The sequence below is a fragment of the Camelus bactrianus genome, chromosome 29 (genome assembly GCF_048773025.1).
Source record: "Camelus bactrianus isolate YW-2024 breed Bactrian camel chromosome 29, ASM4877302v1, whole genome shotgun sequence".
NCBI lineage: Eukaryota > Metazoa > Chordata > Mammalia > Artiodactyla > Camelidae > Camelus > Camelus bactrianus.
This window is the reverse complement of record NC_133567.1, coordinates 22,143,987-22,168,698: the sequence shown is the minus strand read 5'-3', so window position 1 is coordinate 22,168,698 and position 24,712 is coordinate 22,143,987. Positions and strand designations below refer to the sequence as shown.

Sequence of the window (24,712 nt, the reverse complement as noted above, 5' to 3'; positions counted from 1 at the left end):
TTGATTCATTGATTCATTTACATTTTGGGACTCTACTTGTTCCCAGGAATAAAGGAGTATCCAGTTGTTAGAATAAAACTAGAGAAACTGTAAAAAGCTTACAGTAAGAGAAACAACAAGAATGTCTTAAAGTCTGAGGCATCTGAAGTACTTACCTAAGACTAAGACTCTCTTAATTTGTCCCAGGTAGACACTGAGTTTGGGTTATTCTTAGAATCTGGGACTAGGTTAAGACTGTGGGTGTGGACCACAACCATCATAATAACTCTTACTTGTATAGTGCGTGAACGTTTATAAAACACTTTCTACATATATTCTCATTTGGTTTTTATTACAAACCAGTGAGGTAGGTTGTTGGGAAAGAGTCATCCTCGTATTATTCATGAATCCTTGGATCAGAGAGTGAGTGTCTTTACTAAACCAAATTCAGTCTGCTTTATTTAAGACCAGTGCTTTCCCGAATAGTCTGTTCTGCCCAGTAGGGAGGCAGACTGGGCACAGCGTGAATGTTAGCACTACTGGGATGATCTCAACTGGGATGTGACAGTACTCTGGTGCCCCATGATGAGTGGGACAAAAGCTATGGAATTACTGGGAGAATACTAGAATTTGCACATAACCTACTACTGGCCTTTCCCTGGTTTATAGTAGATCTGCTTGGATTTTTTTTTTTTTTTTTGAAGTTCCATCTTGAACTAATTCAAAACCGTTTTAATTAAAAACTTGCTTTAGGCATCTGTCTAAAGGAGACTTTGTATGTTGTAAAAATACATTTGATTAAGAAAGAAGAATATTTAACTTCAGAGTAAAATTATCTAATGTGGGTTACACAATTTAATTTAAAATGTCTGTGTAAAAATTTAATTACTTTAATACCGAAAAATAATTACTTACATTGCTAAATTATATGATTTACCAGAGCGTGGATGTTCTGTTACACGAAGTAATGCATTAACATTTCTCTTAATTCTTCCCAACTGTCCTCTGATACTTTCTGAAGATAATTATGACTGTGTTTTGAGTGTTTGGGGCTCACTGACAATCATATTTGAGTAGCTGAATTGATAAATTATAGTAATTTTATTTGGCACATAACTTGTATTTGATCATGCATTGATTTCTGATTTCTCATGCTAATTATATAGTGTCTAATGACCATTAGGTACTCCCAATGCTGGTAATGATAATTTTAATAATGATAATTTTAGGATAGTACTCTAAATTGCTTATTGCCAGTGCTAGAAGCCAAGTGCTGATTAATGCTAAGATTATTATGAACTTTGAAATTTCACACATTTTACTGCTTTCTACAGTTCTTTAGGTAATTAGTTTTGGCACCACAAGAAGACATATTAAAAAAAAATTATTTGTAGTATGTAACAGAAAAATGTGATGCAGAATTGATTGATTTAGAAGTTTAATTTTAAAAGCCCTTGGAAATTGTGTGGTTAATTCATGATTTTCAGAATAGCTGGGGAAAGGCTGTCATCATTATTTAACAACTTGCATTTAATTTAATTAAATATACTGTATACACCCATCAAAGAATTAGAATATAATGAAATAGCTTCCATTTTCAGATTGAACAAAATTAATCTGAGAGAGCAGGTGAAATAGCAATGTGAAATAAATATGCTATTATTGTATTCATAAAGCATTGTTTTTATCAGTATATTTGAGAAACACAGTTAATTTCAAAAAACCTTAAGGCTTAAAGCTTTGCAATACTATCAAAATTCTCTTAGCACTCAAATTATGCTGAATGTAATAAAATCCTGACTGATTCAGAGAGTTTTCAGAGTCATAGTGCTTTGGATTATCATGATTTGAAAAAATAAATCCCAGAATTGTAACAGATGTAGAAGGAATTGGAAATTAGACTTTGTTTTATATATAACTAATTATGTCATAACCACTGCTGGTTACTTTCTGAAATAAACATTTTGAAATAGGGTTTGGATATCAGCTCACTTGCCTATGCTTTCCTTTCTTTATTACAAGGGAATGTAGAATTTAGAAATAGTATCAGTTATAGGATCATTCTGGTACAGATTAAGATGAATAAGAACTTGGAGCATTCAATTCAATAAATTGATGAAGAAATTTAACATATGCCGGTTCTCTCGTAGAAGATTTCTATAAACAAACCTATCCCCAAATCAGAAAACAAGCTCTGTATTTGAAGAGATTTTTTCCTTTGTATCTCGAGTCCTCTGGGACGTCACACTTTATGGACCTGAACAGAATGCTGTAACATCATCTGTTCATCAGATTTGACTTTGGAAATCCACAAAAGACTCAGCTAGACTGTGCTGTGTGCTGAAGAGCCCTGTGTCTGCCTGGTGTACTTTGTACCACCTACACTGGTCTTTTTTGCTGAGTAAACACTGTGCGGTACTACTTGTCACATAAATGTAATATACCGTACATCTGCAATGTACATCTGCAACTATAAATGATTTCCACATTTTCATTCTACAAATACTGATCCTAATGAAGAGAAGTCGGAGGCACAAGGAAAGAAAGTCACTTGCCCAGGGTCTGACTTGAAGTGGGGAAATAAATCCAGCCCAGAATCACATTAAGTCGCCCTTCCTTGAGGGCCAGATTAAAACATACCTGATTTGAAATAAACATCAGGGAGTAGAGTCTGAATGTAGGCAACAATGTGCCCTCCCTACAAACGTCCTCTAAAACATGTGGGGCCTGGGTGGGAGGTGCTGGGGAAATAATGATTCAGGTGAAGTTTTAGACAGAATGTCTCCAGTGACTCTCTATTTTGCTGCTAAAAATACAGGCAAATGTAAGAGCACATGGAGTTGATTTCTGGATCACAAAGAAGAATTACAAATATTTACTTGTATATTTGCGCACAGCCTTAATACGCTCTAAATAAACTTTCTTAACTTACTTTAGGAGATGATGGACAGTTCTATTTTGTAACTGGATTTCAATCTCACTAGTTTTTATTCCTATAGCTCTATTAGTGCCCACATACCTATTAAGCAATAATGATAGAAGCAGTTATTGAATATTTTAATATAATCATCTCATTGGCAGAACCCATGTGAGCTATGAAAAGGAATAACCAATTTTATCAGAAGAAAATATACCATAAGAAAAATACCATAGTTTACACAGGAAAAAAAAATAATTACATGGGTGAACTTTTTCAAACTAATTTACTTCCAGGTATAGTTACTCAATTTATGTTTACAGAGATAGTTCAAAGAAAAATGTCCTTGCTTAGCATCAGTATTCATGGAGATTGAATGTGGCCCCAAAGATCAGAAATAAAACGTATCTTAAATTTTAAAACTGTTTAAAATTCTGGGTAAAATTTAAAAATAATTGGTTTCACAGTTACTACTTGTCATAAAAATACTATGGTATTTCAAGGTCTTTAAATTCATATTCACATTTTTCTTACAGTAAATGTTAAGAAGAATTTTCAAAAAGAGATGACCTTAAATGTTTTTATAGGGACAAAATTGATTCTTTTTAGCACACAGATAAAATTCAGAGGAACAATGTGCTGTCAAGGTATTTAAGTGAGAAGCTATGCACGTGATTAAAAAGAAGGATCAAATTCTGTAAAATTCGGGGTACTGTTCTTATGTGATCGAACAAGTCAATTTGCATGTACAATTTCTGCCAACTTCAAGCAGAAAAGTGTGCAAGGCGGGGGACTGCAGGAGGGCGACGGCCAATCACAATGTCATTCAGTTGTCATCTCATCAAGTGTGAACTGCAGGGCAGCGCAACTGAGCCCCGTGTTCCCAGAGCCAACTGCAAACTGCTGCCCAAGATGTTATTACTCTGGGGAGATGAATTCAAGACAGCGACTCGCATTGTGAGAAAATTGCCCTTCTTAGTGGCGTTCCAGTTCTGATTGCTTTAAGGAGAGATCCAGAGGTAGAGAAGGGCTGACTGCCGCCTGGTTTGCATGTGTGGGAGTTTTAAGCACTGGGAACAGCCAGGCACAGCCCCCTGACTGCTTTGGTGACAAAGGCACACAGAGTAGGGGTGAACTGAAGATGCCCTTTTGCAATTCGAACGCTGCCTGGATACAAACTTCGTGCCATTTGAGGAAAACACATTTAGGAATTAAATTCCAGAATATGGGGCCTGAATGGTAAAAGGTCGACACCATTTAGACAATTAATCTCTTTTCCCCTGTGATCCTGTCTGTTGACGTTTCTGCTCATCTTTGTTCTGACATTTCTCTATTATTGTCTATTTTTTTTTAAATGAGAGAGAGAGATTGAGAAAAGCAGGAACACAAGGTTTTTATTACATGAAAAAAAAACAAGCTAAATTAAAAGAAGTGTTTGTCTTTTTATTACATTTATTTAAAGGATCTCTCTTCCTTAAAAAAAGGACTTTTTTTATTGATTGGAATGAATTAAAGTTTAGTCTCAAAGATAGTTATTTTAAATAAAAAAAGATGTCAACTTAATTTTTAAAATTAAGTTAAAAATACAACTGGTGGTGTACAGATATGGCAAAAATCATGTGTACAGCACACATTAATAAAATTTGTAAAACTAATTTGTGAAAATATCTAAGGTCACTGGAATCTTACAGACCCTGGGTGGATGTTGATTCTGCCTTTATTATCCGTTATGACCTTAGGGGAGTTACTGAAATTCTCTAAAACCAGTTACTTGTAAAGTACCTGCTCCCCAAAGTTATTTTAGGCAATAAATGAAATGACATATATATATATATATATATATATATATATATATATATATGACTCATTATTATTTCTGGAAGGTGGTGAAAATAGAAAATGTATTGTTTCCTTTCCCTCCTTTTATTTTTTTGACTTGTAATAAAATCAGAATCTCTCTCCCTGTGTGTATGTGTGTATCTGTATGTGATGTGTGTACACATATATGTAGGATATATGTGTTATATCCTGCTTTTTCAGCTTTCTGCCTTTTTAAAGATAAGCTGTTTTTCTGCATTTTTGAGACAACTAAGCCTCAAAAGATTCCACAACTTGTCCAATTCACGTAGCTTTAAATAGTAGGGGCAGATGTTATTTCCAGTAGACCACAGGCTAGCAAAATTTGCTTTTAGTAAATGTTATTGAACGTTAATATGTATTCCGAAAACTGTGGCAAGATAGGAAATATCAAATATGCACCAGGTATTCTGAATACTTATTAGTTTCCGGTTGATAAGAACTCTTATCGGGCTTCCAAAGGCCTGAACGTTCATTTCATCCCAGGCAACCCTGAAGCTTGTACTTTTTCCATATTCAGAGCGAAGACAGTGAAGGTTCATGGGGGGAGATCTGGAGGTAGAGAAGGGCTGACTGCCGCCTGGTTTGCATGTGTGGGAGTTTTAAGCACTGGGAACAGCCAGGCACAGCCCCCTGACTGCTTTGGTGACAAAGGCACACAGAGTAGGGGTGAACTGAAGATGCCCTTTTGCAATTCGAACGCTGCCTGGATACAAACTTCGTGCCATTCGAGGAAAACGCATTTAGGAATTAACTTCCAGAATATGGGGCCTGAATGGTAAAAGGTCGACACCATTTAGACAATTAATCTCTTTTCCACTGTGATCCTGTCTGTTGAGCTATGAATAAAATGGAAGAAAGCCATTTTCCCCTTTCTTTCCATTTCTGATTTAATGAAATGCTTTCAAACCCTTCCCCATTTCTTCTGTCACAGTTATTAGACTCAGTGTAGCTTGAACAGGTATAACATTAGTTCCATCAGAAATACTGCTGTTAATGACTTTCTTTGCTTGCTCAAGCACAGATTTCTCACACTGATATTTATCACATGATCAGAGTCTTTTATCTGTTTTTTAGGTTTTTTATTCTGAAGAGTTTTGAAAGTTCACCACACTCAATATTTTAAAAACAGACTATAAAAAAAATCAGTGAAGTCTTATGCATAGAATATACTTGGTTATAAATCACCTACATTTGGAGCATTAAAAAAATCCAAAACTTGAAAAAAAAGTGCTAGTTATTTGATGGATAAAATGCTTAGGCCACTAAATTTAACCACCTCTGGAAGAGATAGTGGGAGATCAGTATCTATAATTAACTAACCCTTTCCAGAAATGTCTATTAATCTATCCAATAAATACAATGTTGGAAAATCATCTTGCATAACTTGAATATACTTTAACACTTTAGATGAATGAATTACCTGATAGACCTAAGAAACAGCTTCTGCTATTTCCATATAGAATATTACCTGTGACTAACATTTTAGATTTAGAATAAAGATAACATATAACTAAAGATTCCAGTGTTTTATAGATTCCATATTATAGAAAATAGGAAATATTGTTAACATACAGATCTGGAAGAATAAAATGATAATTAAAAAAAAAAACTTAGTATTCATGTAATGTTAGTGCTGAAAATCAGTATGGTGTCAGGGATCCCATATTCATTCTGAGACAGGAAGGGGCCAGGGCACAGCCACTCAGGGAATGCTACAGCAATTAACATCAAAATGGTGTAAGATTCAACCCCCAGTTGGCCTTGAGGCTCAGGATGATGGGAAATTTAACTTCTAGCAGGTCTTGAGCTTCATTATACGCTAGTTGTAATGTATTAACATGGTGAATAACATGCCCACAGGCACCGTGGCAGTCCCAAGGCTAGCCACAACAGGTCAAAGGGTGGGAAATGGCCAACTTCCTGGGAATCCCAGCCTCTTCCCTAGGCTACTTATTAGCATACAAAGCCACCAAGCCCATAAAAACTGGCAACACTACGTGCCTCAACGGGCCTCTCTCTCTCCAGAGACGGCCCACATTCTGTCTATGGAGTGTGTACCTACTTTTAATCTGAGCACCCAACCCCCACACCTCGTGGCCTTTCTCTTGCCTTTCTGTGTATCTCTCTGAATAAATCTACCTTTACTCAATTGTAGCTCATTCTTGAATTTTTTCCTGCGCGAAGTCAAGGACACACACTTGGTGGGGCACGTCCCAGGGGCTCAAACGAAGCCTGGGACATGGCCCTCTTCATGCCCCACATCTGTTTTCCTTCATCAGTTATTTAATAAGGTAAAAAGAATTACTTCTATGTGCATTCTTTGAATATAAAGACAGGTAGGAAAGCTTTAAGACATTAATTTTCAGCTGGTTGTTAAATGCAGCGAACACACTCACCTGAACTCTATGTGCTTCATTGTCTGGAGTCTTCACTGACACACAATTGTCCATTTAAAAGCAGTAAGCAGTGAAAAGGCCCCAGAGAATTTAATGGAACATGCATATTACATGCCATGGTGCACAAAGGTAGCATTAGAAACCAGGAAGGGAATGTAGACAAAGTCTGGTGAAAATTTCATGACTCGAAATGATTTTAAAAAATGCCCTTCTAACCAATGCAATGTGTAAGTCTTCATGTTTCTCCTACACTGAAGGTAATTCTGGTTAAAAATGATCCTTTTAAAATCAAATGAAGCAAATCTACACCTACTAGGCAATCAGTGAATTATTTACTTCTCATGAGTGACTGACAGAAAAACCAAAACATTTTCCAAAATACGTAATAAGTTTTGCTGAGCATACTCATGAGCACATGTGTTCACATATTTCAGAGTTATTTTCTTATAGAAATGAAATTCTTTCTTTTGGTTATCTTATGCTTTACATCATTTCCTCTAATTACTTTTATTTCTTAAAACTATTGTGCAATTTCTCTCATCAGGATCTTATAGTTTTCAGAGGACAGGTCTTTTGCCTCCTTAGCTAGGTTTAAGACATTAATGAAAGGCATTGAAAATGATGCAACTAGATGGAAAGATTTATCATGTTCTTGGATTAGAAGACTCAGTACTGTTAAAATGACCATACTATCCAAGGCAACCTACAGATTCACAATCTACCTTGTACTTACATTCCTACCCACCCTTAATAGGTCCTCTATTTTAAATATCTATCACGTTAATTTCCTTCAGTGAATTCCAAATAGACCTTTTAATTGGAAAGTTCAAATTTAAATAATGATGAAGGGGTGCTTAATAATGAGCAATCAAATAACCATGAACTTAATACTCCAGTCATTGTATTCATTTCATAGACGATGCTCAGCTTGAAGAATATGTTTTAGAATGTCTCCAGAACGTAAGCTTCCACTGGAGAATGAAGTGTCTTTTACCCGCCACCCTCCACTAAGGAGGCTTTTTCTTTCTCATTCACTGTCTTTTACTCATGCTTAAAATGGTGCCTGTGCATAAGAATCATCTAATAAATATTTGTTGGCTGCCTGAATCAAAATGGCATGAATGGAAAAACACACATCTAAGCTAAACTGCTTCTGCTGCAGAAAACTCAACATCACTAGGACCCTCTTTCCAAGTTTTTAGCTTTAGGGATTTGAGAGTAATTTATAAGAGGAGAAAGATCTGTTTGCATCTTAGAATCCTGGGAGTGCTGAGTTAATGTTTGGGTAGATACCATGAGGACTATAGTATGGGTTTTGTCATTCTGGCACAAAATAGGCATTCTGAGCATTCTGAGCAAACCTCATGTGTGGGCTCTTATAAGAAGACTGTGTTATCAATATGGGTCTGTAGAAACTTACTCATCGTTAATGGAACATTGGGAGTTACCTCCTAGGCAGTCAGAATATGAGAGCTCTGTTCCACATACAGAACTCCTTATATGTGTGTTGTATGGGATTGAACACTTGAATGGGAATCCCTGCCCGTAAATGACCCCTGTATTCAGATCAATGTGAGGGACCCAAGTTCCAACGGCGAGGGTTGGGTGACGGGTGGTGGGGATAGAGTAAGACCCAAAGACTAAACCATCAAAACCTAGAATTTGGCAAGAGTAAATATGCATGACTAAGTAAATAGTAAGACACATACTTCTCCCAAAATAGAGTAACTATGCACCTTCTTATTTCTTGGCCACTTCATTTCTTCGTAGTATCTATCCCCATAGAAATGAAAATAACTTTTTCCAAATTTAAAATCACTGTAACTTTTCTCAGAGATTTCAAGTGGTTCTATCTACAAACCTCTCTATCTCAGTTCAACAGAGATTATCTCCAAAAAAAAAAAAAAAAAAAAAAAAAAGAATCTTGATGTGTGACATAAGATGGCTAATAAAATACACTGAAATTTTAAGACAAAGTTACAAGGGAACGTGTAAAAACACTGAAATCAAATCATTTACATTTTTTTCTTTTCCCAGTTATTAAAATTTCCTACAACTATTACTTCCACTAAACTTTGTCACTTAAGGGGAGAGATTAAGTTTGCCATGCACAGATACTCATAGCAGGGATTTTTATGAACACGATCTGATTTATTCCTCTCAATAACTTGCAAAAACTTCCTTTAACAGATGTGGGAGCAAGTCTCAGAGTGTCAGTGATTTGCCTAAGGTCCTCCCGCTGTTAAAAGGCTTGTCCATCTACAAATGAAGCCGAAATAACCCTTCTTTGAACTGAATTTCTAAACTTACATCTGCACTTCATAAGGGTAAGTGAAAATGCTTTTCTCTATTTGAAAAGGACAAAGAGACCAAATTCCCCAGACCCCTTTTCTTACAGAGTGTCCGCGTGGAGGTCTAGTAACTCTGGGTCCTTCCTCTAACTTTTGATAAAGACATAAGTCTCACTGGGGATCAATCCCACTCTGTAATGTGTACAGTGTAGAGATAGCTCCAGGATCAAGAGCCAGATAACCTCAAGATAAGTGATAATGGTGAACTTTACCTGAGCCCTGTGATCCTAAAAAACAGTGAGGCTTAAGCCCCACCCCCCACCTCCAACTCCACCCTTTGTGTTTCGGAAAAATCTTACTGCAAAGAACCATCCTTTGGCTACGCCTCTGACAAGACCACTGATGCTTCCTTGTTTATCTGTGACACAGCTAGACACAGACCCTCCAAATTCCTATTCTTGGTCCCATACACGATGAGCTGAACTATTTTATCCCTGCTGATGAATGAGAACAAAATACATGTTAACCATACTTTGGGTCAACTTCTCCCCTTCCAGGACTCTGAACTTGGGCTCACCATCAGCCTGAGCTGATATACCTCATCTCCAAAAGGGTCTCTCCTGGAAAACAGGCTGGCCCCAAGATAAAACATTACAGATATGATGTACTACTCAATGTGCCACGCTTTCACCCCACTTCCCAACATCCAGTTCCTTCTAGCCTTTTTAACCCCTCTCTATACAAAGAAAAACTTTTTCAGCTTAACTCTTGAGACGCTTGCAGATTTTACGTTCAGGACTGTCTACTGCAATAGTCCCATCCTCTCTTCCAATAATTCTTTTCAAAGAAAGCATCTCCTTACTAAGTCCATATTGGTTTTAATTTGACATATGTAAAAGCATAGCTCTGGAGTTAGCTTTGAGATCCCTTAGAATCTGCAAAGGAGACTGTCATGAGGTTCAATGCTTTGTCTCTTGGGTAGATGACTGATGTGCAAAATGTGTAAGATTTTGTTCTGATGAGCAAGACAGCTTGTCTAAACTTTCTTCCTATTAAGCCCAGGTCCTCCATTTCTGAGAGCATTTACTTTAGAGAACCTGGAGGTATAAATTCTTTCTCTGCCCCTTTGAGGTGTAAATCTCCCAGCCCAGCCCCCTGCCAGTTGCACAGTTTAGGTATTTCTTTCTCAAGGACCTGGATGCCACCCCTTTGAAATGTAACCATAGAGGAAAATAGGGCCCCCTATCACTCAGTCTCTGCGGAAGGGTCAGAGCCTAACTTAGAGAAGTGACAGTTAGCAAACACAGATGTTCTAATCACCTTGACCAACCCCCACCCCCACCCCCAGTGAGTCCCAGCTCTTAAACTCTTTGCTGCTTCTGGTTTCAACAGAGTTGAGTTCCGTCTCTCTCCTCCACTGTAATAGTCTCGATCCCTGCTGCCATGGTCTTGAATAAAGTCTTCCTTGCCTGTTTAACTCTATTCAGTGCAATTTTTCTTTACTGTTAACGTTGTGGTCACTTTGGTGTGCTACCTCACATGCATGTACATGTGTGCATGTTTGCTCAAGAAAATCCACGTTCTGTTCTATATTGGCAGCCTAGGGTCTTTTTGTTGGCAGGGTTGTTTTATTTCTCTGACAATTTTCATAACTAGCCTTTTGAAATCTGACAGCATTAATACTTCAGATTGCTCTATTTTCCTCTAGTACATTACAGTGTTCCTAGAAAAGTAGCTCTGTCCCTCTAGTTTTTAAATATATTTAAGGCTTATTTTTGGATTGCCTCTTATTTCTAAAGGACTTCAGAACCTCTCTATTCTCTTCCTTCTCTCTGTATAGAGACTCTGGGATTGTGAAAAGATTTTATTTTGTTTAGGCGTACACTCTGGATGTATTATTCTGCCTCTTAACATTATTGGAGGCAGTTTGGAAATTGCTTGTCTCCTGAAATACTTTTCACATCTCAAAATCCATTGGCTCTAAAGCCCACTTTCTAAAGACCCAATTGCCCTCCTGTTGCAGTTGGAATCCCAGCATCTAGCATGTATTTATGGGCAGACTTTAGTTTTAAATTCTCTGAAGTTTTATTCTTCTGAACTTGTGATTTTTAGTTTTTTTGGTGTACTTTTGGGGCTTAAAAAAATTGCAGATGGGGCAGCTTATTTTCTAGTTTGTTTTATAATTTGGTCTTCTAGCTCTGCTAACTAAATTGAGGTTACTTACAATTTGCATTTTTATCCCTCATGGGAGGTAATAATACAGAATCACCAAAAATCAACACGAGCAAGTCAATACTGCTGTGTTGACTTTGATGTACTGGCTTTAAGCCTCCTTCTGTTGTTCCTCCTCAGTGCCTTTAAGATGCAGGCTGCTGCCTGAATGACCTAGTGGATAAGTCATAATGAAAACTTTGGTCCTCTGCTTAGTATAATAATGCTCTAAATCACAGAGGGCATGCACACACACGTAATATTTAGAACACCATCTGATTACAAAACACACTTAAAATGCACTTAAAAATGAGAAGAGGGCTCCTAGTTTGAGGTCATCTGAGGACACTTTTCTCTCTTTCTTTAACACACATTCATTAGCATTAACATGTGCTAAGCACCACACTAAGGAAAAATACCAAATAAAATAAGCCCTGAGAAATTCACAAATCAGTGAGCCAGAAAGAAGGGAAATCACACTGATTACAATATAGCGAGTTAAGTGCAATGAGACGTGTACGGTGTGGCCTAAGAAAGAAGCAAAGTCAATTGTGTCTGGGACAGACTGGGGGCCTTGTTCAGGGATGGATTCATGACATGTGACATTGGTCTTGAAGAAACAGCACACGCTGGCCAGTCAGATGAGATAACGAGGGGGGAAGGATGTTCAAGGGAGGAGGAAGTGCATGTAGAAGGAGGGTGAGATAACGGGTCAATACTGTCAAGTAATCCAGTGTCCCTCTGTTCCACCCACCTCGTCCATCTCCATGTGTCCTACTGGATGCTAAAGACTGGGCTGTGCATGAGGACTCCAAGACCAGAGACCATCCAGCTTGCAAGGGTTTTTAGGCTAGTAGGCGACGGACATTTAAAAAAGGTCGTAGCAGCAATGAAGTGATTGGCCTAATAGGGGTTTATGTGGGTTATACAGGACACCCCTAATTCTAACAAGGAATATCAGGAAGGTTTCTAGAGGGTTTGGTGTTAGATAGAGCTGAATATTGAAATAAAAATGGATGTTCCCCAGGATGAAGAAGAGAATGACATTCCAGGAAAGTCAATCCCTGCCTCCAACTCTCACCCTTCAGGCAAATTTTGTTCATTTAAATGCGATCCCACAATGTTGTACTCTTTTGTACAAGGCTTCTTTCACTCAGCATAATGTTCCTAAGATTTGTCCACATTGTTGCACGTATCAGTAGTTTGTTCTCTTTCATTACTGAGTACCATCCGTTGTATGAATAGACCACACTTGGTCTATCCGTTTTCCAACTGATGGAGTGTTTCTAGTTTGGGGATACTATGAGCGGAACTGCTAAAACTTTCTTGTACAAGTACTTTCTAGGCACATACTTTCATTTCTCTTCAGTGCTGAGGAGTTAAATTGCTGACGCATTATGTCTAGTTTTAGAAGAAATTGCCAGACATTTCTAAATGGTTGTAACATTGTATCTGCCTACCCACCCTGTTGGAGAGTTTCAGGGCTCCACATCTTTGACAACATTTGATCCTATCTGTCATTTTTGGCCATTCTGGGGGATGTTCAGTGTTACTTTATTGTTTTAATTTGTATTTTCCTGAATACTAATGGTTTTAAGTGAGTTTTCATGCACTTATTTCTTCTTTGGTAAAGTTTCTATTCACCCTTTCTTCTTCATGTACCATGTGCTCTATCTCAAAGTCTCTCAACTCTTGCTACACATGTAAAAATCTTTGGACTTTTGCTTGGGCCCCACCCCCAAATATGCCAATTTAATTGTTACAGCTTGAAGCCCCTGTCATCGATATTTATAAAAGAGCACTTTGGTGATTCTACATGCACCCAGATTTGAAAACCCTATTGCTGTAAGTCCAGAGATTTTCAAACCGTAGGCATCATAATCACCCTGAAGGCTTGTTAATACACAGGTTGCCGAGATTCACCCCCAGATTTTCTGATTCAGTGAGTCTGAGTCAGAGCCTGAGAATCTGCATTTCTAACAAGTTTCCACATGATATGATGTGGCTGGTCCCGGAACCACCCACTGAGAAGCCCTGCTTTAGCCAAATGCATCAACCAAGTTCTCAATAGACACCAAAGTCTTTCAAGCCTTTGCTCTTGGTATGTTCTGTTCTCTGCTGGTGATGCCATCTAAGCCTTTGTTTTGCTTGTATCTGCTTTTTCATTCTTTAAGAACCAAAACGGAAGGTCACAACCTTTGTGAAGTCTGTTCAGATTCTTTTGCTGTGTCATTTCACTTCCCATCTTCTACTGTCGAGATGCATGTTATACCTGCACTTATCACACTGATTTGTTAATACCTGTTTATTTTTTCTGGCTGCAGCATTTCCCTCTTCTGCCCAGTGAGAGAGCTACAGAGTCAGAAGCCACTCTGCCTTGTTCTTTGACTCTTCAGCAACTAATAATACCTGGCACACTACTGAGTTTCCACTATTTTTAAAAATTTTCTATTCCTTTTCTTGTTTAAATTTTATTATTGTGGTGTATAGTCAGTTTACAGTGTTGTGTCAATTTCTGGTGTACAGCATAGTGCTTTGAGTCATACAGGAACATACACATACTCATTTTCATACTCTTTTTCACCACAGGTTACTACAAGATGCTGAAAATAGTTCCCTGCGCTATACAATAGAAACTTGTTTATCTATTTTATGTATATTAGTTAGTATCTGCAAGTTTCCACTATTTTATTTAAAAATTGTGAATGAAAAATATTACAAGCCGTATCAGTAAACAAAGAATGCTGAAGCCATCAAGTCATCAGCAGCTGCCGCCACCCCCCAGTGAAGACAAGCCTGCAGCCCGGCCTCTGCAGCCACTCACAGTGGTGCACCCTGAGGGGACTCAGAATAAGAAAGGACAGGACACTGGCCTAGATAGCTAGGTGCTTGTCAAAGGAACGAATTCAATGAGCCCAAATGTCTGCTCCCTCCCATACACAGAAAAGCACTAAATTCTTTAACTTGAGATGCCTGGTTTTCTTCAGTTAACAAGTGATCTTTTAATGTTCCAACAACTACCTGGTCTTTGTTGTAAAGCTCCTGTACATCCTAGCTCCTCCCTTACCTCTTCGGAGCAGCCCCTCAGGAAGATCCGAGAGGCTGTCATTCCAGGCTTGAAGGGGTTCGAGTCCTCAGAAATGTCTGCCAAATAAAACATGACTCTCATCTTTTAGGCTGTGCATTTATTTCAGTTGACAAAATTTATTGGTTGTTTTACTGAATAGGTGGCTGGATGACCATAGAAAATGTGATATATCAGGCTTCTCACATGCTCAGATTCTTTAAAACCACAATTGACCATCTGCTATTAAATTGGTGGCCAGATCACTGAGCCAGAGAACAAATCTATATCAAAAATGAAAATAAAAGCCATATATCACCACGGGCTACAGTCACTGTTATCTTTTCAAAAAAAAATCATAAAAGGATTTGTAAAGGGATTCTTTTGAATTGAGTAAGGCAGCAAGTATAAAAATCAAAGGAAAATTTAACAAGATGAAAGCAAAGTATGATTCTTCCCAGAATATTACATTTGTTTCCTGAAGGCTTTCTTATCGGATAAGAAGTGATTTTAAACAAATCTGAATCTCTAAAGACTTTAAAGACACAAAGTTCCATATGAAAATTGTGTTGCTATAAATGCTGCAATGTTTTATTGACAGCTTCACCTGCAAAATGAAATAATGATAATGCCAATAATGATAACTAAAGCTGCAATTTACTTTTTCAGTTGTGTCGAGACTTTGTTAAGTGCGACTCAGGAATTATCTCATTCAGTCCTTACCAGAGGCCTATTAGTGGGGTATTATTATTTCCATTTTCATAGATACCAATACAGAGGCTGAAAGGAAGTAACGTGCAAAAGGTCAGTATTCACATCTATTTCCATGGAGTGCTGCCAGGTAAATTACAGGCAGCTCAGCTGAATCTGAATTCTAGATAAATCACAGATCATTTTTTAAACCTTTATTTATTTTTTATTTATTCTTTAATTTTGTTGAGGGGGAGATCATTAGGTTTATTTATTTACTTTAGTGGAGGCACTGGGGATCGAACCCAGGACCTTGTGCATGCTAAGCACACACTCTACCACTGAGCTACACCCTCCTTTATTTTTTTTTGTTTGTTTGTTATAAGTGTGTCCCAGGTAATATTTAGGACACAATTATATTTGAAAATTATTCATTGTTTATCTGAAATCCAAATTTAACTGGTATTCTGTATTTTTATTTGCTAAATCTGGAAACTACTTCTATCTCACCCCAGAAAAATTTGCATCAGACCACTCGGTTGGCTGCATTGCATCCTAATTCTCTCTTAGGTACAGGCAATGCCCAATTTATTTACATGCAATTTATGAGATAAACTTCAAACATTTAGCACAGAATCATAGCCCTTTATGATTTGGGCTCCAGTTTCCTGTTTTCCAAATTCCAAGGTGCTTCAAATACCAAGGTGTGAGGCAGGAGCTGAACAGTGTGTGTTTGGAGGCCAGTTTAGCTGCTGTGGGCTGAGTGGGAGAGAACTTGGAGCCAGGTCAGAGAGGGCACAGGGAGCAGATAAGACAGGGCTTTGCAGATCACTGTAAGGACATATGTTTCTGTGAAGTGGGCACCTAATGGAGAGTTTAAAACAGAATGACATGGCCTGGCTTAAGCTTTAACAGGACCAAACTGGCTGCTGCTCGGAGAGCAATGTGAAATAAAGGCAGAAGCAGGGAGATGTTGCAAATATTCAGGCACCAGCTCAAGTGGTTGCTTTTCTCGAGCTGTTGGGCTTCGGGGATTTTTGTGCCTTCAGGCTTCACACTCTGGGTAACAACTTCCAACTTGGAGCCAGAGAGAGGGGCATCATTCTCCCAGCTTTACTGCAGAACCTGGTGTGGTTTCACACAGAGACCTGAAGGGGTTACATTCCAGGAGCACCTTGTGGGTGCTGCATCTTTGGGTGCGGAAGAGACAGCCCTATTGGCAGAGAGCAGTGTTCTATCACAAGCAGCAGCAGCAAAGACTCTCAGGGGAGAGCAGCTCGGGGTGGGGGGAGAGGCAGCAGGAGCATGTAATCAGACATGATCCACTTCCTGGGACCTCCCGCCCCCAAACAACTGGCAGAGACGGGGCGGGGGTGGCAGAGTGGTGGGCTTTTATTATTAATTTAATTCTGACCTAATTTATACCATACCTAGATAGGCGTGGAAACAGTGTTAAATAATTAAATGAATGAATTTAAAAAGGACAATAGAAAATGAACTATGGTTACTAAAGGGGAAAGGGCGAAAGAAGGTAAATGAGTTTAGGATTAACAGATACACATCACTATATATGAAATAAACAACAAGAACCAACTGTATAGCACAGGGAACTAGATTCATTTTCTTGTAACAACATATAACAGAAAAGAATCTGAAAAAAATATACATATATATGTATGTATATAGATAACTGAATCACTTTGCTGGACAGCTGAAATTAACACTGTTAATCAACTACACGTCAATCAAAAATAAAATTAAAAAAAAAAAGAGGGAAATAAAATAGAACATATGGAAGAGAACACTAATGCCCTACAACAAAACCACAACTACTTAGCAAATTTTTAACTGGATGGCTACTCTGTGTTAGGCGTGCGCTTTTTAGACGTTACTTCAGTTACTCCTCACAACAGTCCCAGGTCAAGCGTATATTATTATGAACCCCCGTTACAGATGAAGGACATAGAAAACTGGCTTGTGCAAAGTCAAGGAGATTTGAATGGCTTCTGTTTTAGATTGCAGACAGATCTTATGTTTTTAACAACTAGCCATCCACCCTCCTGGGGGAAAAAAAAAGTTTACCCTAATGGGCCAGGCAGAGTTTTTTAGCTAAAAGAAAAATAACTGAAATCAAGGGAGGTGCCAAGAAGAGCAAGTCTGAAATTCACTATGAGGAACACTTACCACAGAGGGATCAGAGAATCTGAAGAGATAAGATTTCAAGGTGCAAAGCCAGAGCAGAGATATCTGCCTGTCACACCTTTTGCCTCACATCCAAGGCTTAGCCATGTCTCATTTCTGTTGAGAAGGGATGGCCAATGGCCCTGGCCATTCATGCCTCAGTAGCATGTCACCCTGGCCAGATCACCGCAGGACACATGCACCATGACTGTTCATCCTATCGCTAACTCCACCCAAATCATGGATGGAGGCTTTCTTTATGTCCTTAATATCTACTGTCAGGAGAATAGGGAAGATAGCATACGATGGGTTGACAGAGTTTAAGATGAAGGTCTTTGAATACAGGCTAAACTCAAACAGGCTAAGTCAACACTTTTCTTACTCCCTTGTGATATGTACCCCTAACTAATTCAGCGGGCACCACTACCTCTGGGAATGTGTCTCCCAAGTTCTTCTTTGTCCTCTAGCTGGCAGTTAGTCCAAATGATGATATGAAAAAGAGATCGAAGCGTGATTGATATGGGGGAATATCCAGGTGAAGGATTTCATCAGGAAAGAAACAAAAAGCTTCAAAAAGAAGGAAACGTTTTCAGCCTTGTTCATAAAGAAAGACCAAGAACAGTGATCAGAATGCTTCATGCGTTCCAGGTTTTCAATGGTGTGTCAGAATGCCTGCTTTGAGTTCTCTTCAACTATGGCATTGGATTTGCAGTCCAGACCTTTTCCATTGTGCACAGAAATTCAATAGCCTGTAAACCCAGGCGACTCAGTGCATAGTTGAGTGTTTTGTTAAATACTGAAAGATGTATTACAATATAGTACTCAGGTTGCATGCCTAAGTCTTAACACGATCCAGCTAGGTAATTCTACTGTGGATTCTTACTAGTTTTTGCCTGACTTGATTGTGTGTAGTCAGCAAAAGCAAAAGCAATTACAAGTAGAATTCGAAAGCGCTCAAATTCTCTTTAATGTATTAGTGTTGGGCTTGTCTACAATTTCCTTTGGGAACTGATATAGCTCTGTACTTTCAAACCTCAGCCTGATAAAAGTACAGATTCCTGGGCTCTTCCCCAGATAACCTACATCAGCATTTTTAGCAAGCACCTTACGTCTTTGGATGTAAGTCAAAAACTTTGCTTTGGAAAACACTGACTAGCCTCTCTAAGGCTCCTGAACATAGCTGACAATCTATGACATCCTCAAGGGTACATGGTCACCTTTCTCCTCTGTTTTCTCTCATACATGTGGGGAGAGTTCATTAACGCTTTTGAATTAGCAGGGTACTGAGCACTCACTCTTCTATAGAATTCCATTATGCACACACTACTTTTACTATGGATTATGTTATTTAATCTAAAAGGGGATTACAACTTTGGTCGATATGAGAAAAGTAAAAGAGCTTGAAAGGTAAATGTCTTATTTGTGAAGTTTTTAATAGTTTTATCAAAAAAATATATTTACCTCTACTGGTCTGTTGGTCTGTTCACCCACCCATAGACCCACCTACCTACATATCATATGAAATATCTAATGTATTATGGATATTAAATATATTTTTCCATAAAATAATCTGAGAACAGTGAAGGACGATTTGAATAGTCCTTCCTCGATGTTAGCATGTGCTCTTCCTTAACTCGGCATCCTTGGAGGTAAAGTTCTAATCTCACTTCTGCCAGGAGCCTTTGCTGACCATCCCAGCTACGTGTGATTTCTCATTTGTAAACTGTTTATCTCTCCCATGGATCTCATCATAATATATTGCTTTGTATTTTTTTTTTTTGTCTGTAGACTTTATCCTCAGTTAATTTATAGCCTTCTTGAGGGGAAAAAAAAAGATTTCCTTCTTTATTCCCATAGCAAAAATCTCATTAGTGGTCAATCGATATATATTTGCTAATGGATTTACTCAGAAATGAGGATGGTAGTGGTTTGACAGTGTATGTATAATGCATCAATATAAAGTTCAATTTTAAATATATTCAAATCTTAATGTATAGGTACTAATGAAATACATAGGCATACATTATCATAGAATCATGGACATTTAACCTTGGCTAGCTTCTTATAAATCATTAAGTCCAAGTCTATTATTTTTTACCTAAGGAAATCAGTCTTCTATAAGGCACTAAGCTACTTGGAAAAAGGAACCATTTAACTAATACATTTCATTTTGCACATAAAGCAATAGTTTTATCTTCACATTCTTTGTAGCAGCTGGTCCACATACCACAGGAACCCAGATGTCAGCTGCATGTATTGCTTGATGGAAATCAATTTCACTAACTGGCTATTCAGAACAAAACGAGGCACAGACAGTGGTCAGTGCACATGCCTCCCACTTCACACATGCTCCTCAGGGGTGCCACCACTTTCAGCTGTCCCACTGACACATTTTGCTGGATCTCTTTGGCTTCAGATACAATTCTTGTTTCCCACTCATTTCAGTCTCTTTGAGCAGCTGACTCAGCATGTGGATACCAGCTCTTCTTTTTGGTTCCTACTAGATGCACTAAACACCTAATTATTTTGTATCCTGACAATCTGTAATCATATCTGACCTTCCAAAAGAGATTTATGTTTTGACTTTCCTTTTTGGGAACCAAGGGTGATTTGGTTCATGTGGTCTGAAAAGAGGAAAGAGCAGACACCAGAACATGGGATTTTCTCTTGGCAAATCACTGGGAGGGACTCCCCAGTCTCCATTTGGACTGCTAAGATTGAGTGTTTCACTCACCCTCACTCATTGTTTTCCAAGTGTTAGCAACAAAATGAGATACTAGAGATAGTATCCTTGTCTCCCATTAGCTCTCTAAGACCTAGTGACAACGCAAGAGTTGAGGGACAAAACCTGAGCATCCCCAGGCAGCAATGCTTCTAATCAGTCACTTTCTGTGTGTCTAGAGCATAAACCAAGCACCATGGTTCAAAGCTGTTCCCTTGGCTGCATGATCCACCCTTGCTCCTTTATGGTGTTCCTGGAACACAGACTCACTCAGCGGAAAGATCAAACAGAATGGATTTTAGACATTTCTGATCTCACTGTACTATTTTGCAGATAAGAAAGTTGAGACTCAGAGAAGTTATGTGTTTAAGGTGATACAATCTGATTGGATCTAGCCCTGGGACTAAAGTTGGTCTTGCTATCTTTTTGATGACAGCTGACTTTTCGTAACTGTCCTACTCTTTTACTTCTATCTGATATTTGGAGTGATTTCATGCCCAAGTAGATGGCCCCATCTTGCATCTGAGCCTCCCAGTTTCTTAAATTCTTCACATGCAGTGACTTTCCTTCTGATTGCACTTCTATGACCCGCTCCCATGGATTTTCTCATCACCTAACTGTCACAACACCTCTGAAATGTCTCAGTATCTCAGTCTCTGAGTACTGCCATCACTTTTCTCTCATTCATTTCCTTTCTTCCGGTCCTTAATGGCATAGAGACTTTTATTCCCCCTGCCCCCTTTTTTTGGTGCCTCTGTTTTCTCCTTCCCAGCCCCCTTCTATGTTTCCTTCCTTCTCTGCTCAGGTTCAGTCCCATGATTCACCTACTTTGCAGCTCTTTTCAATAATGTTCTCAACTCTGTTTATTGTTTTTCTTTGCACTTATCTGACAAAAATCCAACTCCAAACCTGCTGACTTTCTCCATGCTTCCGCCAAGGCTGATGAAAGCTGATGGAGAAAGTCCCACTGCTGGACTGAGGGGTGCTTCCTCAGCAGTGGTCCTCAAGGAGAACCCCAGACTGCCAGCATCAGTGTGACTTGAGAACTTGTTAGCAATGCGAAATCCCAGCCTCACTCAGCATACTCAACCAGAAACTCTTGGAATGGGACACAACAACTTAAACAAGTTCTTCAGGTAATTCTGATACACCTTAAAGTTTGCAAAATACTACTCTTTAATTCTTGGTCTGTAACCTCAACTGACTATGAATGCTAACTCTCAATGTTTCTGTGTTTTCCAAATTAGTGATCTTCTATGTTTTCCATACAAATCTCTTCAAATCTTGTCCAATCTCCACAAATCTGTGATAATTCCCATCTCTCCTCACTCTCTAGAGGTTATCACCCTCTGACTTAGAGTTTGTGCTTGAACTCCCTCAAGCACCTGCCACCAAATCTCTCAGACTTCCTTCAGTTCACTGCAGTGAAAGTGTCCTTCTCCAGGTTGAAAGCCAGCCTACAAACACACTTGAGTTCTAGACTCCGTTTCCATCACCACCGGGGACTTTCCCCCTTTCTCTTCACCAAGTTCTCTCTCTCTCTCTACTGGCATCTTCCATCCAACTTCATGATTTACATTCACACACTTGAAGCTTTTGAGTCGAAGTGTGATAAAAAGCACTGTAGGGTTTTAAGCAAGGGAGTAGCATTATCTGAAATACAGTTTAAAAAGATTTTTATCCTTCTTGTGTGGAGAATGGATGGCATGGGCTGAAGCAAAAAAATCACTTTAGCTGTAGTGGAGATGTAACTAGCCTTGGGCTATGACTTGGAGGTAGAATTAACAGGGGAAGGTGGAGCAAATCAAAGGTATCCTAGTCTTTTTGGTTTTAACGACTGTGTCAGTGGTGATGTTGTTTACCAGAATGAGGAAGACTGGAAAGGAATAAGATGGCTGGAAAAAAATCCAGCATGTTTCTAGTCTGTTAAGTTTCAATTGTTTTTTGGAGATCTGTCAGGAGATAGGCATCTAAATACCTGAGTCTAGAATTTCAGGAAGAGATCAGGAATAGAAATCTAGATTTAGGAATCTCTGACTTACAGATAATCCTTAAAGCTCAGATTTTTGATGAAGCCACCTTGGGGAAGTGTGCAGACAGAGAAGGTGACCTATGACAAAGCCCTGGGCTACCCCATTATTTAAAATGCAAGCTGTGGAGGGAAGCTTCTAGCACAGGTGCCCGAGAATGAGCGACTGGTATTCTGAGAAATTCTCCTAACCCCTTGTTGGCCAGATTCAGCTGAGAGGTAAATTAAAATAAGAACAGAGAGGTAACCATTGGAAACGGCAATGGGCAAGAGGGCTCCGGGAAGGTGACAGCAGAGGTCTGATTAGCACGGGTGGAGGAAATGATGTTGTTGGATTAAAGTCCTGCTTAAGGAGAAGCTGAGACACCTGTGTCAGCTCATAGTTTCCAGAAATCAAAACGATTCGAAAAACAGGTACTGAAGTCCTTCAAACCGATGCAGACTTTGGCAGAAATAATGGTGATTGTTAAAGGCTCTTATCTGAAAGGTTTAAACGCAGGTACCTTGCAACATAAACAGAGCTGGAATGTTAAAAAATCAATATAAAATTCCGTAAATGAAACTATGGATGGGGTAGTTACCAGGCCAGAACAACCACCATGACAAAATGAGCTAAGTAACAATGGGTGTTAAAACAAACTGGAATCAGATTATTACCTCGGACATGACAAGTTTAACATGATTGGTCCATAGATAGTTGAGAGTTGGCAACACACACACACACACATACACCCCTCTTCATCATTTGTATTAGTCAATCCCTTTAAGATAGTATATTTAATTTCATGGTTGATAAAATATGAGAGAGAGCATCCTTATCAGCCTGTAGTTGCCAGGTCCCTGGTGTGTTTATGCAGGAAAGGACATCTGCAAATGAGCAGTATAATGATTATACATTGGGGAAATAAAACATGCAAAGAATCAAGTCTCGGTCAAATTCACAACTCATAGAAACCAGTTATCAAGCAGCACAGACACTGAAGATGGTGACATGGTCACACACCAGAGGGTCATCTCAGTGAGCAGAGTGTACAAAGGACTGCTGGCCGTAGGGCTGATAAAGATATCATCAGTGAGTGATGCTATCAAATAAGAGAGGAGTCATGTATCTTCCAGGAAATGATCATCTGCTGCCAGGATATTATATCCACATGGAGTTCATGTGTAATTGCACAAACACAAGACTCTTTTCATGAAGAAGCATGTGGGAAAGAGAATCTTTCACTCGGGACTGTAAATATACCTCATCTCATACATAATATTCCTGTTCATTCATATATTCCCTCATATTTTATGTTAGCAAGAATAGATTGAGCACTTATTAGGTGCAAAACACTGTCCAATGTCGCCTTAAATATATGCACATATAGAAAGAAAGAAAGCAGCCCCCAGTAATTAATCTATATTTTAGAATGAATGAGTTGCTGACATGCTGGGACTGTTACCAAAGGGTGCGGGCACCAAATGTTTGGTTCCTACCAGCTCATGACCCCCATCTTCATCGAAGTCCTCCTCTATACCATCAGTCATCTCTTCTCCATCCGCATCTGGCCCTCCTTCAGCGGGCTCCTCTGTAGAGTGATCTGCATTCTCTGACACACATTCATCTTGGATCAGCTCTATACTCTCTTCCAATTGCTTCTTCTGAGCTTCTGGGGGGGAGAAAGCAAATGACTACTACCTTGGGTTACTCAGGAGCCATTTGGATAAACCATGAAAAAACAGTCTATGAAAGGGTAAATGCTATACTATTAAGGGTGGGAGGAAGATAAAGGAATGTTATTTTAAGGTCGAATTTATTCAATCGTGTAAATTATGTGCATCCATCTGTGTGTATTTACATGTAAGCATATTATTTTTGAATGGAGTTAGCGAAAGCTGGGGAATCCAGATGGTACTTGTATATAACAAAATAATGATTTACATAAACAGAGTGATCTCTCTGGCTGTATATAGTCCTTTCTGATAAAGACGTTCTCTCTGAGGAGAAGCTATAGCAAAAAAAAGGGGGGGGCAAAATTCAGATAAAACAGAACTTGTTCACTCAAGGAGGATGAAGAAAGCTCACTGACAAGTTCAAAGTAAGTGAAAAAGACAAAAACTCACGGAGGAAAAAAGTACAAAAGCAGATATGTTATCTATCAGACAACAGGTCCACGTGAACAATTCTTTGGAATTCTTGTCTAAGTTCTGTTGGTAGACGTGGTTAATGGCAATGGTTAAAAATAAAGTTCTGGTGTGAGAAAACCCGGGGTTCAATGTCCAGCTTCATCATTTACTGCCTTCGTGATGCTGAAATGGGACCCCCTCCTGGTGCCTCAGTTTTGTCATCCATACAATCAGGAGAGCTACATTTTAACTTCCAGGCTTTG

At 38.8% G+C, this 24,712-nt stretch overlaps 1 protein-coding gene and 1 long non-coding RNA gene across 4 annotated transcripts in view; one reads left to right on the top strand and one right to left on the bottom strand.

Annotated features, from left to right (window-relative positions):
• The window catches only part of LOC123615897 (uncharacterized), a 132,834-nt gene extending 118,039 nt beyond the window's left edge, over window positions 1–14,795 (top strand). Inside the window, exons 3-4 of the long non-coding RNA XR_006723705.2 lie at window positions 9,343–9,479; window positions 14,244–14,795. This is a non-coding gene — a long non-coding RNA (uncharacterized LOC123615897). The remainder of the gene's footprint in view (window positions 1–9,342; window positions 9,480–14,243) is intronic.
• RALYL (RALY RNA binding protein like) overlaps window positions 1–24,712 on the bottom strand; it is a 584,866-nt gene that overhangs the window by 9,040 nt on the left and 551,114 nt on the right. For 2 of the 3 annotated variants that reach the window (XM_010951849.3, XM_074354903.1), the window contains one exon: window positions 23,820–23,992. The exons of the other annotated variant lie outside the window; for it this stretch is intronic. In XM_010951849.3, coding sequence (XP_010950151.1) covers window positions 23,820–23,992 — 173 coding nt within the window. The remainder of the gene's footprint in view (window positions 1–23,819; window positions 23,993–24,712) is intronic. 3 annotated transcript variants of the gene reach the window in all.